The sequence below is a fragment of the Bos grunniens genome, chromosome 4, assembly GCF_055505025.1.
Source record: "Bos grunniens cultivar Pamir isolate PY7600 chromosome 4, Bosgru_T2T1.0, whole genome shotgun sequence".
Taxonomy (NCBI): Eukaryota; Metazoa; Chordata; class Mammalia; order Artiodactyla; family Bovidae; genus Bos; species Bos grunniens.
Window position 1 is genome coordinate 96,219,130 of NC_141168.1, and position 15,154 is coordinate 96,234,283.

The 15,154-nt window shown below is 39.2% G+C and overlaps 1 protein-coding gene and 1 long non-coding RNA gene across 4 annotated transcripts in view; one reads left to right on the top strand and one right to left on the bottom strand.

The window, feature by feature from the left end:
* Positions 1-486: 486 nt before the first annotated feature.
* Positions 487-13,855, bottom strand: LOC147374563 (uncharacterized). 3 transcript variants are annotated; one of them, XR_015162912.1, is made up of 3 exons: positions 12,159-13,855; positions 5,049-5,405; positions 487-4,388 (listed from the first exon to the last, which is right to left on the bottom strand). It is a non-coding gene; the product is annotated as an uncharacterized LOC147374563 (long non-coding RNA). The 3 variants fall into 3 exon arrangements; XR_015162910.1 differs by having other exon boundaries at positions 487-4,393; XR_015162911.1 differs by having other exon boundaries at positions 487-4,393; positions 5,049-5,290; positions 12,159-12,226.
* A 151-nt stretch (positions 13,856-14,006) lies between these two features.
* Positions 14,007-15,154, top strand: part of MEOX2 (mesenchyme homeobox 2) — a 75,586-nt gene continuing 74,438 nt past the window's right edge. Inside the window, exon 1 of the mRNA XM_086397595.1 lies at positions 14,007-14,748. Coding sequence (XP_086253721.1) covers positions 14,235-14,748 — 514 coding nt within the window. The 5' untranslated portion in view covers positions 14,007-14,234. The remainder of the gene's footprint in view (positions 14,749-15,154) is intronic.

Below are 15,154 nucleotides of genomic sequence, written 5' to 3' on the forward strand. Positions count from 1 at the left end.
TGAAGCTCCAATACCCTGGCCACCTGATGTGAAGAACTGACTCCTTGGATAAGTCCCTGATGCTAGGAATGATTGAAGGCGGGAGAAGGGGACAACGGAGGATGAGATGGTTGGATAGCATCACAGACACGATGGACATAAGTTTGAGCAAGCTCCAGGAGTTGGTGTTGGACAGGGAAGCCTTGCATGCTGCAGTCCATGGAGTCACAGAGTTGGACATGACTGAGCGACTGAACTGATGACTGACTGAATGATATCATGTATATGTGAATTTACAACATACATAGTGAGTGAAAGAAAATAATATACATAAAAAATATATAAAATATACAAAACAAAAGATGTATGTTATGATTGTTTTTGGATTGTCATATGTTTGTAGCCTGCTTTTTCTCTTAGAATTATAACTGATTTTCTGTATTCTTGTTACTTTAGAACATGATTTTTAATAGTTAAACTATATTTTTCATAATGATTTAACAGAAAGCATTTGATCAATTTTATTATTAGATATACATTTTTCATATAATGAATATCACTTCAGATAATTTCACACAAACTTTTTGATATTTGTGATTATTTCCTTTGTATAATTATCTGAAATTTTCAAATCAAAAGTTAACATTTGATGCTGATTTTGCCTTGGTAATCTGTTTTAATTATACTCTTACCCATAGTGTATGTGTCATTATTTTCTTAAATCCTTTGTCACAATAACTTGATTTTTCAGTTCAGTTCAGTTCAGTTCAGTCGCTCAGTTGTGTCCGACTTTTTGCGACCCCATGAATCGCAGCACGTCAGGCCTCCCTGTCCATCACCAACTCCTAGAGTTCACTCAGACTCACATTCATCGAGTTGGTGATGCCATCCAGCCATCTCATCCTCTGTCGTCCCCTTCTCCTCCTGCCACGAATCCCTCCCAGCATCACAGTCTTTTCCAATGAGTCAACTCTTCACATGAGGTGGCCAAAGTACTGGAGTTTCAGCTTTAGCATCATTCCCTCCAAAGAAATCCCAGGGCTGATCTCCATCAGAATGGACTGGTTGGATCTCCTTGCAGTCCAAGGGATTCTCAAGAGTCTTCTCCAGCACCACAGTTCAAAAGCATCATTCTTTGGCGCTCAGCTTTCTTCACAGTCCAACTCTTACATCCATACATGACTACTGGAAAAACCACAGCCTTGACTAGACGGACCTTTGTTGGCAAAGTAATGTCTCTGCATTTCAATATGCTATCTAGGTTGGCCATAACTTTTCTTCCAAGGAGTACGCGTCTTTTAATTTCATGGCTGCAGTCACCATCTGCAGTGATTTTGGAGCCCCCAAAAATAAAGTCTGACACTGTTTCCACTGTTTCCCCATCTATTTCCCATGAAGTGATGGGACTAGATGCCATGATCTTCATTTTCTGAATGTTGAGCTTTAAGCCAACTTTTTCACTCTCCTATTTCACTTTCATCAAGAGGCTTTTTAGTTCCTCTTCACTTTTTGCCATAAGGGTGGTATCATCTGCATATCTGAAGTTATTGTTATTTCTCCTGGCAATCTTGATTCCAGCTTGTGCTTCTTCCAGCCCAGCGTTTCTCATGATGTACTCTACATAGAAGTTAAATAAGCAGGGTGACAATATACAGCCTTGACGTACTCCTTTTCCTATTTGGAACCAGTCTGTTGTTCCATGTCCAGTTCTAACTGTTGCTTCCTGACCTGCATATAGGTTTCTCAAGAGCAGGTCAGGTGGTCTGGTATTCCCATCTCTTGAAGAATTTTCCACAGTTTATCGTGATCCACACAGTTAAAGGCTTTGGCATAGTCAATAAAGCAGAAATAGATGGTTTTCTGGAACTCTCTTGCTTTTTCCATGATCCAGCAGATGTTGACAATTTGATCTCTGGTTCTTCTACATTTTCTAAAACCAGCTTGTACATCTGAAAGTTCACGGTTCATGTATTGCTGAAGCTTGGCTTGGAGAATTTTGAGCATTACTTTACTAGCGTGTGAGATGAGTGCAATTGTGCGGTAGTTTGAGCATTCTTTGGCATTGCCTTTTTTGGGATTGGAATGAAAACGGACCTTTTCCAGTCCTGTGGCCACTGCTGAGTTTTCCAAATTTGGTGGCATATTGAGTGCAGCACTTTCACAGCATCATCTTTCAGGATTTTAAACAGCTCACCTGAATTCCATCACCTCCTAGCTTTGTTCGTAGTGATGCTTTCTAAGGCCCACTTGACTTTAACTTTGTCAATTTGGTAGGAGGAAAATAACATATCCTTTAACCTGCATTTTGATTAAAGTAGCTTGCACTATTTTCTATTTCTTGATCACATGCATTTTTTCTTTGATAATTTAAAATTTTGTGTTATTTGCCCCCTTTTCAGTCTGGCAATCTGTTTTTCTGGCACTGAGTTCTGTACAGATTAGATCCTTTTTGGATTCTGCTTAATAACATTGTGCTGTTCAGATCTTATGGAAATATCCCTCATCTAGCTTTTTTCTTTTAATTTTGACTCTCGATAAGTACAGGGTTATTACATCAAAATCTTCTCCACTAAAATATTTCTACAGTTGCATAGTTTGACAATCTATACATATTTTTAATAGAAAATCTTAAGGGCTGGTTACTAGACACTTGAAGACAAAAATAGAAGAAAATAATATGACTCAAATATTTACTCCAGGAGTATGCCTATCGAATACATCAGTGGATCAGGAAAACACAGGTATGGCACTTCAGAGGTCATTTTACCAGGTGGGTTGTATACATGAGAGAGATTAGTGGTTTTCAGATTGTGTACCTAGCTCCTTTCATTCTTTGTAGATGCTACTCATAAACCTGTGGCAGGTAGGTGAGGAGAAGGCAGAACTGTAGGCATGTACCAGAGTCCCTTTATCTGAGTCAATTATGACTGCTCTGCTTCTCATTGTTCACTTCAGATAGTTGGTTCTATAATGAATTTCTTTTGTTAAAAAAAAGAGGTTCCTTCTGATATTTAGGGTTCTGCAACAACTGCTCTAGGAAGTTTTCCTTTCTTTGTGTTAATTTATTTTGTTAATATCAAGTTTGACTGTAAATCACCAGTAAACCTTTCTGGAACTACGAAGAGATTCAATTAAAAATAATAGAAATGGTAGTCATATAAAAAAATTAGGTTCATGTATATCTAATATAGCTATCTGACATTATTCAGGAATAGATAATATAGAGTCCTGATCATTACCTGTGTAATAATTAGCTTATTTTTAGTACACTTTATATACACTTAATATATAAATGAAGCATAAGTCATGCATAAATGTTAAATTTTAAATTCTGTAATGTTATTTGGGGGACGATTTTCTTCACCGTTAAAATCTCTATTTATTTGGAGTTCAAGGGGCTGCATATTTCAACATATTTGAAGGTAGGATTTGTCCAATTGTTATTATTTCACTAAAAATGTGCTATTAAAGTGAAATTAATTATCTTTAAAGCAAAGTCTGGATGCAGTAAAACCTAAAATAAAATGTGCCAAGTACTACTCTAAGTGTATTCCAAAGTACTATAGTTAAGCAATGTTATATAGCTTCTTCCTTAGAACTTAATAATTCTTTTGGCCATACTGAAGAGTTTTTTGTCACTCACCCCAATATCTAGGTTTTATATGCCAGGAGGTTTTTTAAAATCATATTTTGAAGCAAGTGAAAAGTCAAGTGAAATGCATGCAAACTAAATGTATGATCATTTATGTACAAAATGTTGATAGTAGTTACATTGTTAGTATATCATTTACTCATTCAACAAACATGCATGGAATCTTGTCCTAGGTCAAGATGTTTCAAGATATTAGAGTGTTAATTGAGGGGGAAATGGATGAATGAATATATATATACACACATATATACATATATATAAGTGAATACTTTTATTAAAGTATTCTTTTTAGACAGAATAAGATCTTTAGGATAGACAATAATAAAAATTATCACTATGATAACAGTATCTTTCACTGATATAGTAGTCTTAGTATTAAGTCTAGACTTACATGGACTTGCTAGTTTGCCAACATGAAACTATAGAAATAAACATCTTTCTTTAAAAATGAGAAAACCTAGACACAAGAAGTTAATTAACCTGACCACAGTCAAAGTGCGAGTAAGTGACAAATACAAGACACAGCCCAAAATGTCATCTTCAAGTCTATGCAATGAACCATTACAGAATGGACAGTACTGATTGAAAATAAAACATAGTATCTGACAGGGAATGACTCTAATTCACATGTAGAGATGGGTGTCCCAGCGCAAGTGCAGACACTTGAAGACAAATTCCGCCAAGAATTTGAACCACTCTCTCGTTGTGCGTGGACACAACTCTTGTTCTAATTCCCACGAAGGTTAGGTATGCACTTCTGCTCTGGGACAAAGAAACAGAGCAAAAACTATAAAAACCAAATACAACTGAAGCTGGGCTGAGCATTTTTATCAGTTAATTTTCTTTGCCGTTAGAGATGCAACAGTTACACTTTCCTGATTTGATACAGCAACTACAGGGGTCCTAAAGCCCAAAGATACAGTGAAACTTACAGATCTAAGCGTTCTGCTGAGTATATTTATTGAGTACTTTGTGCCAGACACTGTACTTGAAAAACATTACCCTAAGATTCCAGAAAGACTCAAGGAATATACAGTTAGTGGTGTGAACTAGGCCTGTAAGGAACAAATTTGAAGTCTACCAAATCCTGATGTGGCAGACACATTTACTGTTCACCAGTCCACCATGTGCTCCAGAATTTTTTCCAGGCCCCTTGCAGGTCTGTTAGGCTTTGTTCTGGCCTACAAGCTGTAAGTAAAAATGACATGTATCACCTCGCATCCAAGTATATAAGACCAGGTGTGTGACCCTCCACTTCCATCTTCCCCTGCTGTGAAGTTTTGTTTTGGAGGAACATGTTGAGATGTCTAATTCATGAGGTTAGTATCTGCCTGGAGAGCCCACCATTTTACATCAAAATTTGTAGGAATAAGAACTAAACTTTTGCCCAGGGAATAAGATGTAGAGGTTAACTCACCATGACGGCATTGTCTAGTCCATCATCAATAATATAGCTGGCTCTTTTTATTTTCCTGCAAAGGCTCTTGCTAAACAAACTCTTTCAAGCATATGAATAGTTAAGTCATGGCGATGCTCCTGATGCACAGAGGAATAATTGAATATCTTCAAATAGGATGTTTTGCCACTCCAGGAATTTCCTGTGTTTCCTTGAGATCTTGTTCTGGAGATTTCCAGGTGTGGTACCACATTGTGAAGCTCCTAATCATGGGGTCAAGAGGATCAACTTACAGAGAGATTTCAGGTCTTACATCATTTTGACAGATACATGCATATATATATATATATATATATATATATATATGTAATTTGGTACCTATTTGTGAGAGAGAGAATAAAAGAAAAAAAAAGTTAAATTACATTCTCTAGATCAGCACTGTCCAAGAGAAATCTTACTTAAGCCACATTAGTCATTTTAGATATTCTAGTAGCTACATTGAAAAAGGAAAAAGAACATTGATTATAATAATATACTTTATTTAGACCAGTATATCTAGCAAATAGCATCTTAACATGTAGTCAGTATGAAAGTTTATTCATTTCACGTGAAGTCTTTGAAATCTGATGTGCCTTTTAATCTTGAAGCACATCTTTATTTAGACTAGACACATTTCAAATGCCCAATAACCACAGGAAGCTATATTTAACAGTGCAGCTCTAGATTTAGCTTAAATTTATTCCATGTGTATCAAGCTTATGTTCAGTTCAGTTCAGTCGCTCAGTTGTGTCCGACTCTGTGACCCCATGAATCGCAGCACACCAGGCCTCCCTGTCCATCACCAACTCCCGGAGTTCACTCATACTCACGTCCATCGAGTTGGTGATGCCATCCAGCCATCTCATCCTCTGTCGTCCCCTTCTCCTCCTAGGCATTGTATTAGGCACACTCACAATATCGTTGAATTCATTCATTGTAGTATTCTTTTGAGTTAACAAATGAATGCACTGACAGAGTCAGAAAATGACAGACTTAAGATTCAAACCCATTCTCCTTCTGGCTTTTGGAGATGTGGTGATGCTCTTAGTAAGTATATTGCAATGGAGAGCTCCATGTCATCCAAGTAAGAACAGTGAAGCCCCCCAATAAGGTAACAGCATTGGTGATGGAGAGAAGGGTGAAGTTAATGAATATTAAAGAAGTATAGTCAGACGACTCTGATGACTGATTACATATAGACAGGTGAGAATGGAGGGCTTGTCAAGCATGGGTTCCTGCTTCTGATTTGAGAAACTGGATTGGCAATGATCTGTTCAAAGACAGACTGATATGGGACTTGTTAACCTGAAGTTGAAATTTAGCAATTATGATCACTGCAATTGCTACTACAGTGAAAAGAACCTAACCCATTTTTTTGTTTTAGTCATGACTAGGTTATATTGTTGTTGTTTAGTCGCTAAGTCATGTCCAGCTCTTTGTGACCCCACAGACTGCAGTACGCCAGACTTCCCTGTCCTTCACTATCTCCCAGAGTTTGCTCAGATTCATGTCCACTGAGTCGGTGATGTTATCTAACTATCCCATCCTCTGCCATCCCCTTTTCCTTTTGTTTTCAATCTTTCTCAGCGTCAGGGTCTTTTCCTATGAGTAGGCTCTTCACATCAGGTGGTCAAAGTATTGGAGCTTCAGCTTCAGCATCAGTCCTTCCAATGAATATTCGAGTTGATTTCCTTTAGGATTGACTGGTTTGATTTCCTTGCAGTCAAAGGGTTAGATTTGGTTCTATTTGGTCACAAATGCCCCATGATAGTGATTGCTAAAATTTAAGACAAATTATATCTTCATAACAGAACTATTTACATGGATTGACAAATCTTTAGTATTATTACAGAAAGAGGAACACCAACAGCTAATTCAACAACCTCAGATTTACAGCATGTAATGTTTAAAAGCCTCTATGTGCTTCTTTATATATTTTTAAAAGATACTCATTCAACTTTGTCACCACACATACAACAGTGGAGATTTTTGTGGAGTTTCATAGTTACGTGCGTATCTTCAAAACTGGAAGAATAATTCCAAGTGATGCCACTTAGGCCTGAGCCATCTGCCTTGGCAGGGCCTATTGGATGATGGGTAGGCCATGTACTTTAGAAAATCTGATCTTAATAATCCAAAGCAAGTCAGCTTTTTACTCTGATTGAATCACATCATTAACTGCATAATGCAGGATACAGGAGGTGACTAAGAACAAAACTTGGAGGAAACCAAGCATCTCATAAGCAACTGACAGGGACTACTGGCCCACAGATGGTAACTGTTTGAAAGAAAAAAAAAAAAGCAACAGTTATCCTAGAAAGTCAGAGTTGAGCTATATTTCTCTATATTTACTATATCAGGGAAATTTTCATAAAGTCGTTTGCAGCAAGTGGATGCGTTACTGTATTGATAATGGGTCAGATTTATTTAAATTGACTATATCTTCATGGACACTTACTCTAACCTGCACATGGAATCCTCTTAAGTTATTGCAGAAATGCTGCTGCAGATTGCTACAGGTGCTCTAGATTAAAGAAAAGAACTGTTCAGGTTTCCCACTGCTCACACAGCCCACTTTCAAGATCCCTAGTTAAGATTTACTGTATTTTATCAGAAAGTTTTCCAAGATTGTTTTGACTTTTTCAATCATGACTATTTTCCTGTCCATTATTACTCATGCCTTCAAGAATTAACCTTTAGAAATTTGACCAAAGAAATACCTGCAATTCTGAGGTTATAAGCCAAGGTTCATGCAAAATGAATTCCAAGCAGGGAGTATTATCTTGTATAGCTGCTCTGTGTTGAAGAGTTTTCAACTGGTACTTAGACACTCATGCAGTATGCAAAAAGCTTTCCTTTGACCACTGGTCTCCTTGCTGGTAAATCAACTGTTAGCTGATGGTAGAAGGAATTGTCCTAACCTAGCCCTGGGGCTCAGAGATGATATCCCTTCTGAGTTGTAGTTTGTGCTTTATTCTACTGGGTTCTCTTGTACTTTGAAGTGTTTTAGGATGCAGTTAGCCCAATACTTTTTTTTGCCCCCCGCTCAGTCACTAAAAGCTGTTGAAATCCAGCTTATTCCCTTCCAATATACTATTACCCCAACTTAGCAAAAATATCATTTTAAAAATAAATAGAATTTAGCAAACGATGGATTACAATGAGTTTCGGGTTACAGATTTTTAAGCTGAGAAGGCACCAATCATTCAGAACCTCAGACATTCAGTAGCTTGCACATTTCTAGGCACTGACTCCATTGCTACCAACATTTCACATTATGCTTGTGCAATTACTTGAAACTCTTTCTCAAGTGGTATTTTATTATTATTACTTTTGTCAAAAATCTAAGTGGCATCTATTTGTTTAAACATAAACCTTTCTGATTACTCATTTTAAAAATTCCAGTTAAACTAAAACATGCACCTGGGATCCTTTTACCATTATTATAGGTGTATGTGGCTTATGAATTACAAGCATAGAATTATTTTCTGTATATTTAAGCATATCTTATTTCTCCCTCTTTTCCCCTGCTAAATATCATCTCTGATTTTCCCTTGACTTTGTCCTCCAATCATCCTTCTAATTTCTTAGGTCAACTGAGGCATTAGCAGACAGTCGTCATTTAGTCATTTCATTCTTGTCTTGATCCATTTTCATATGTTCAGTACATTGTATGAAAATACTCAGGTCGTTTCTTAAAATCGTTTATGAATCTAAACTGAATCAAAGTACTAATATTAAACCCTTAAAAATATTTCGTTGTAAGACATCTTGTATTTGGCCTTCACTTTCCATTTTGTTTGGTAAGCAAAGAATTTTCCCTTTTTTCATATAAACAAAACTGTTGATATCAAAGGCAGCTAGTCTTTCTCTGCCAAGTCTGAATTATATAAAATTGGAGTGTGCAGCTAAATATTTTAGGGAAGCTATACCAACACAACTAAAACACAGAGTTTTTTAGTGATACAAATTATAAACCCAGGCTCACAATGAAAGCAATACTTTAAGAATAAAACATGCTACAAATTGATGCATGAAAGACGAAAACACATAAGAATAACCCACCATGGCGCCAAAATTATATTAGTCATGTTAAACTCTTCAAGTCGGAAAACCTGAAACAGAAGACTAAAGGTTTACCTAAAATTTGCCTGTTTAGTTTCGTTTGAATTTTTGTTCCCCAAGATTTATGAACTTGTTCTAAATTCAGTCCACTTAAAACTATAGCATTGCTTTTTATGACATGGGAGAAATAAATGGTTTATTTTCCTTAAAATGTGGATGGATAGAGATTTAATGCTTATGAGCTTGATGGTATAGAATATATAATGTAATATATAGCATTTCATTATGGAACTGTCTTGCATTCCTGTGCCTCTACATCATGTAGTTAGATATGTAAAGGAGGCAGTTTTCAACTACAAAAATTTAAGATGCATACTTTATCAATAAAAATAACGTACAACTTGAGTGCAAATGAAAATGTAGGAAGTGAATGTAATTATTCCTCATAGGCATCATTTTAAACTAACTTTGTTGAATAATATTTGATTTAAGGTGGGCAAAAAGAAGTTTTTGAAACTTGAGAGGCAGTTGTTGTCCCCCCTGCAAATAAGATAATTAGAATGTCATGAAGTGTATATGGAAAGCAACTGGCATTAGGGAAGATGGCATATATTTTGAATTTTTACTCAAATCTTATAAATTTACTATTATCAGTCAATCTATATTCCATGCTACTTTACAGCACATTTTTTACTACGTGGTACTTGAAGAAAACCACCAAATTCTAAAAGAAATCATAAGTCTAAATGTAGGAAGAGATAGAAAATAGAAAAACAAAATATGTTCAATGTTATCATACTCTCAGAGTAATGAACAGGTACTCATATCTCGTAGTATATGTAGAAATATAACAGATTTTATTGTGAAATCACTAATTACTGTTGTGTAAGAACAGTAACTTATTTTAAAAATCAGTAAAATACATAGAATCACTAAATAACATGCAGTAGCCAAACTGTTCCTTAAATTTTATAGTGCATAATTCCTGGAGAAAGGCAGTTCTTAAGTTTTCTAAAACTGGAGTGCATCATAAATCACATAAATTATCACTGGGTACTTAGCATATTTTAATATATTTTAAAAATTCTTCATTTCAAAAGAACCAATCCTTTATTTCTTGGAGAAATATAACAGAAATAATATTTATATTCTCAACAAAACTTTCAGAGACAAATTCTGGTTTCAAAGTAATTTTCCGGACTTAAATGCATATATCATGACTATATGTTACCAAGGTGATTTTATCCAGAAGGTAAAATTCAAAATAAAGTTTTATACTATCTGTAGCTAAGGATTTTAATTTAAGTTTTTTTAGTCCCATCATACTTCATGTCACAAACATACAAAAATGGCAACTCAAAAGAATCCTTGTGAATCTTAAAGTATAAAAATAAATTTTTCAGATTGCTTAAGTTCTCTCCTCATTCTTAATTTAAAAATACCTCTGCCTTTATTATTGAATACCATTTCATTTAGCAGAAGAAATAATAGATATACACACTTATGAAATTTAAAGAGCATAGGACGTGTCTAAAATAATTTTGATGCTTCCTGCAAAAGATGAGCAGCTTACATTTTTCAAATATTCAACCTCTTGTTGAATGCTTGATATCAAAATCTTGCATAAAATATTAAATGTTTTTCAGAGAAATTCAAGTGTATTGTAAATATAGGATAAATACTATACTGTACATAGTTTTAAATGAAAGCTATTGAAATTCTCTACTAAGTTTGGTGATTTTTACCATTCTCCCTATAAGTAGCCATTAGAGGTAAAAAGTATCTTTCAATGTTGGTTTTTATAGATGTAGACACTGATACAGCTATTATAGGAAATGCTGAGGATTTTTCATGTTATTACATTAAAAAAAATTCTCTATGGCCTAAATAGTAAGTTAATATTTTTTGTTATTCCAAATGTTCTAAGAATGAAAATTTTGAAAAAAAAAAAAAGCTTTATGGAATAATTAACATATATTTAGAAATTCAGATAAAACAGACCAGTCATATTTGATTCTGGAATGCATCCAGACCTCCTTTTTCACTTGTTTTTTCCTTTGAACCACACTTTTTTCTTCCAAATAACATTTTCCTTATACTTTCTATTAGACATTAGGACTTCATGTTAACTGATAGATGTTTTGAGTCTTCACTTAAAAAGACCTTTTCTGCTAGGTTTCTTTTAATTGTGTGCCTTTCAAAGAGATTCGTCTCATTTCTAACCTTTTCTAATTTTCCTTTACCAGACTTTTAGTCCTACACTCAGCTGACTGACTGAGGCAGGTTGTGGAGAAATTTCTGGACATGTTGTTAACATCTGACACAGTGAGTGAGAAAAAAACCCAGCACAATCACAGGGCAGGTTCAAGGAGAAGTGGTAGCTCCTGGAGATGAAAACTTATGTGTATTTGCTGGTTGCCTGAAACACACTGGTTAAATTCAAATCCATTCATTTCTTAATTGTGTCTCTCCCTCTAAACCACTGTAATGCAAACCAAAAGGACCTTTATGGATATTTTTTATTGATGTGTGCAGATCAAGTGTATCTTTTTTTTTTTTTCAAGCGTATCTTTAATTAGTCCTGGCTGACATTTTCCACAATACGTTTAGTAGACAGTATTATATAAATATTTCTAGTGACTGTCTATGGAGGTGTTTGCCTAAATTTTTCTTGGATAAAGCCTTTAATGCTTTCACCCAGAATCCATAGAGGAGCTACCCAAGTTTGGGAAGTTTAGTGTTGCTCTTTGTACTTTAACTTTTAATATCAGAGCACATATTGAAACCATAAACACAATGAAAATTCAAAAAATATTCCGACGGTATTAGAATACATCCCTTCCTTTTTTATCCTTAAAGAGCCAAGGGCTTGGGGAGTGGCAGGAAGAAACATTCTTAAGCTCTAAGCCCTGGACGCCATCCTGCGAGCGCTTAAAACCCTTAAAAACGTGCAACGTGAAGAACACCCCCTTTCGAAGTCTAAAACAATATTAGATTCCCAAAACATATCGGCAAAGAAAGCCTTACCGTCAAACGCTTGCAGCAGGTTCCAGCTCAAACCCAGACTGAAAAGTTGAGCAGCTGGTGAACAAAAGTTTTAACCTTTTTTTTTTTTTTTAACGAAGTCTGCAAAACTAATTTCCCTCAAAATAGGGCTCAATTTCCGTTAAAGAAAGCAGCGCTAACAAATCTCAGAATTCCTGATCACTCCCACCCCATCTCACCTCTGAGCATTGGAAAACAATTCAACTTTCACACGGATGTAAAGGTTTATTGCAAAGCCACTATTCTCCAGGATACTTGAAAGAAAAAGGAGATGGTCAGGCTGAAGCCTGAGGGACAGGGCTAGGGAAAAATGTTCTACCTTGGTGACATTTCTCAAAGATTAATCAATACATTTTCCTAATTCAAACCAGATGCCTGGCCCAGTTTGCTGTCCCCAATAATCCCATTAACAACTTCCAAGACATGACCCCCGTCGTCTGGACACCTGAGACAATCAAAGTAAGACGGCGACGCTCCTGGTGGCACATTTGGGGTCCCGGGAGGGATAGGTGAGCGCCGATATTCTCCTGATGCGACAAGTCCCAGGCAGGGTGCAACTGTTCCCGCAGCTCATTATGCGCGGCCAGCGTGCGTGCCTTATGTAAACGACTTGGCCCCTAGCAGACAGTGTCGCCCTTCGAGCATGTGGCAGTATCAAAGCCCAGCCGTCGCTGGCATTAATTCACCGGTGGCAAGTTTTCTAAGTCATTTTCTAGGATGCAAAATTGTAACCAGGAAGATCCGAACTTTAAGGGATACCAAAGTGTAATATTTGTTTGGTAAATGGAACCATGGCGGCGTGGGAGTGAAAGGGGTGCAATTAACTGATTGATTTTTTGAGCGGAAGAGAGATGGATTTCTGGAGGGAAACGAGGTGGGGGAGAGGACTGGAAATGTATATGCAATATACACATCGCTTGTGACTAGGATGAAATCGCTTTAGAATACTCCTGATCCAGGAAAAGTTTTTCTGGGCGGACAAGTGGCAAGGAAATGGAGTGGGACCCGGAAATCGAGGGCGGTGTGGGGGAGGACATTTGAGGAGAGCAGGGGAAGACACCCCACCTGGGACCGCAGGCGAGGATGCCAGAAGCAGAACATCTGTGACTGTCACGGCCCCATGCTTTCTTCCATCCTACCAAGTCTCGTTCCTTGCGGCACAGAGAACGGCCCTTTCTTGCCGGTGGGGAACTTTTCCTGTATCCTCGAATCTGGCGTCTCAGCGCTCTAGCAACCCACCCACAGACACCAGCTGTATAAAAAGCTAGAAGCGCCACTGAGCCCATGACAGGAGTTGAGGCTAACTTGGAAAACCTTAATCTGAGTGCGCGCCAAACTAGCTCTGATTCTTTTCCTTAATCCTACTCCTTTCGTGCTTCTCCACAGTTTGGCACACCCTAAGCTTTCCTGCAGGTGACAGTGCCCAAGTGACACTGACAGGACACCTTTCATGAGAGAAGTGAGCAGGTTGGACTCTGGGCGAGGGGTTGGAGCTGGCGGGCGCCATGGCCGGCTGAGCGGGAAAGGTAGCCGCTGTCCGCCGGGGTTCGGGTTTAGGCGCCCTGCGCGCCGCTTGCAGTCCAGGCTGTTGGCAGCGGCGGGCGGGCGTGGACGCGCTGCATGCGTCCAGCAGGCGATAGGAAGTGGAACTGGGAGCGCACTGCGCGGACTGAGCGGGAGTTTTGGAGGGAGTTTGCATGTGGTCAGCACTGGGCTCCTAAGCCAGCCCCCAGCTCACATTACACTCTATTTATAACCTCTCAGAGCCGTTTCCCCCTGAAAGCAGTTCTCTGGGACCACCTTCTTTTGGCTTCAACCTCTCCTACTCTTGACATCTGAGTAGCTCAGAGGGAAGCTTCTCCAGGTCCGAGTGTTTATATGTAAAGGAGACTGGCCGCTAGGGCTCAGGACCGGGATTATCCGAGCTCTGCAGAAACGCGGGCGGCTATTGCTTTGGGAGGGGGAAAAGTCACACGGTTTCCAGTGAAAAGTGACCGAGGGTGGTGGCGTTTGGAACCGTCGTGAAGTCTTCTGCCTGGAACCCGAGACTTGCATGCTATGGAACACCCGCTCTTTGGCTGCCTGCGCAGCCCTCACGCCACCGCGCAAGGCTTGCACCCGTTCTCCCAATCCTCTCTCGCCCTCCATGGAAGATCTGACCACATGTCCTACCCCGAGCTCTCCACTTCTTCCTCGTCTTGCATAATCGCGGGATACCCCAACGAGGAGGGCATGTTTGCCAGCCAGCATCACAGGGGGCACCACCACCACCACCACCATCACCACCACCACCACCAGCAGCAGCAGCACCAAGCTCTGCAAACCAACTGGCACCTCCCGCAGATGTCCTCCCCGCCGAGCGCGGCTCGGCACAGCCTCTGCCTCCAGCCGGACTCGGGAGGGCCCCCGGAGCTGGGAAGCAGCCCGCCGGTCCTGTGTTCCAACTCTTCCAGCTTAGGCTCCAGCACCCCGACCGGGGCCGCGTGCCCGCCAGGGGACTACGGCCGCCAGGCGCTGTCACCCGCGGAGGCGGAGAAGAGAAGTGGCAGCAAGAGGAAAAGCGATAGCTCAGGTAAGGGCGCGCCGGGCACCCTCGGCGAAAGGGGGCGGAGAGATGGGAAGATTCTCCCACTAGAGTGAGGCGGCGGGCGTTATGGGACAGGTCTTTCCCTCTCTGGCTCCTCGCCGCCAAATTCGGCGAGGCTGCTTTGGTCCTTTTATTTGGGGGCACGTGTTTCTCCGAGGGCAGCACTGCAGCCAACTGCGTTAAGCTCTCCAAGATTCAAACTAGTTTACCAGAGGGTTGAGAAAAAAAGGACAAGTGACAAGTATGTGAAATCGATTGCGAAGCGTGACCTTCCATCTGAGCGATGGGGAGAGGAATGCGCCCTGGGATGCAGCGTCCGCTGGGCGTGCGTGCGGGTGCCTTTCCTTGACTTTTCCCGACTCTGAATGGCTCGATTTTTCCCATCGTTAAC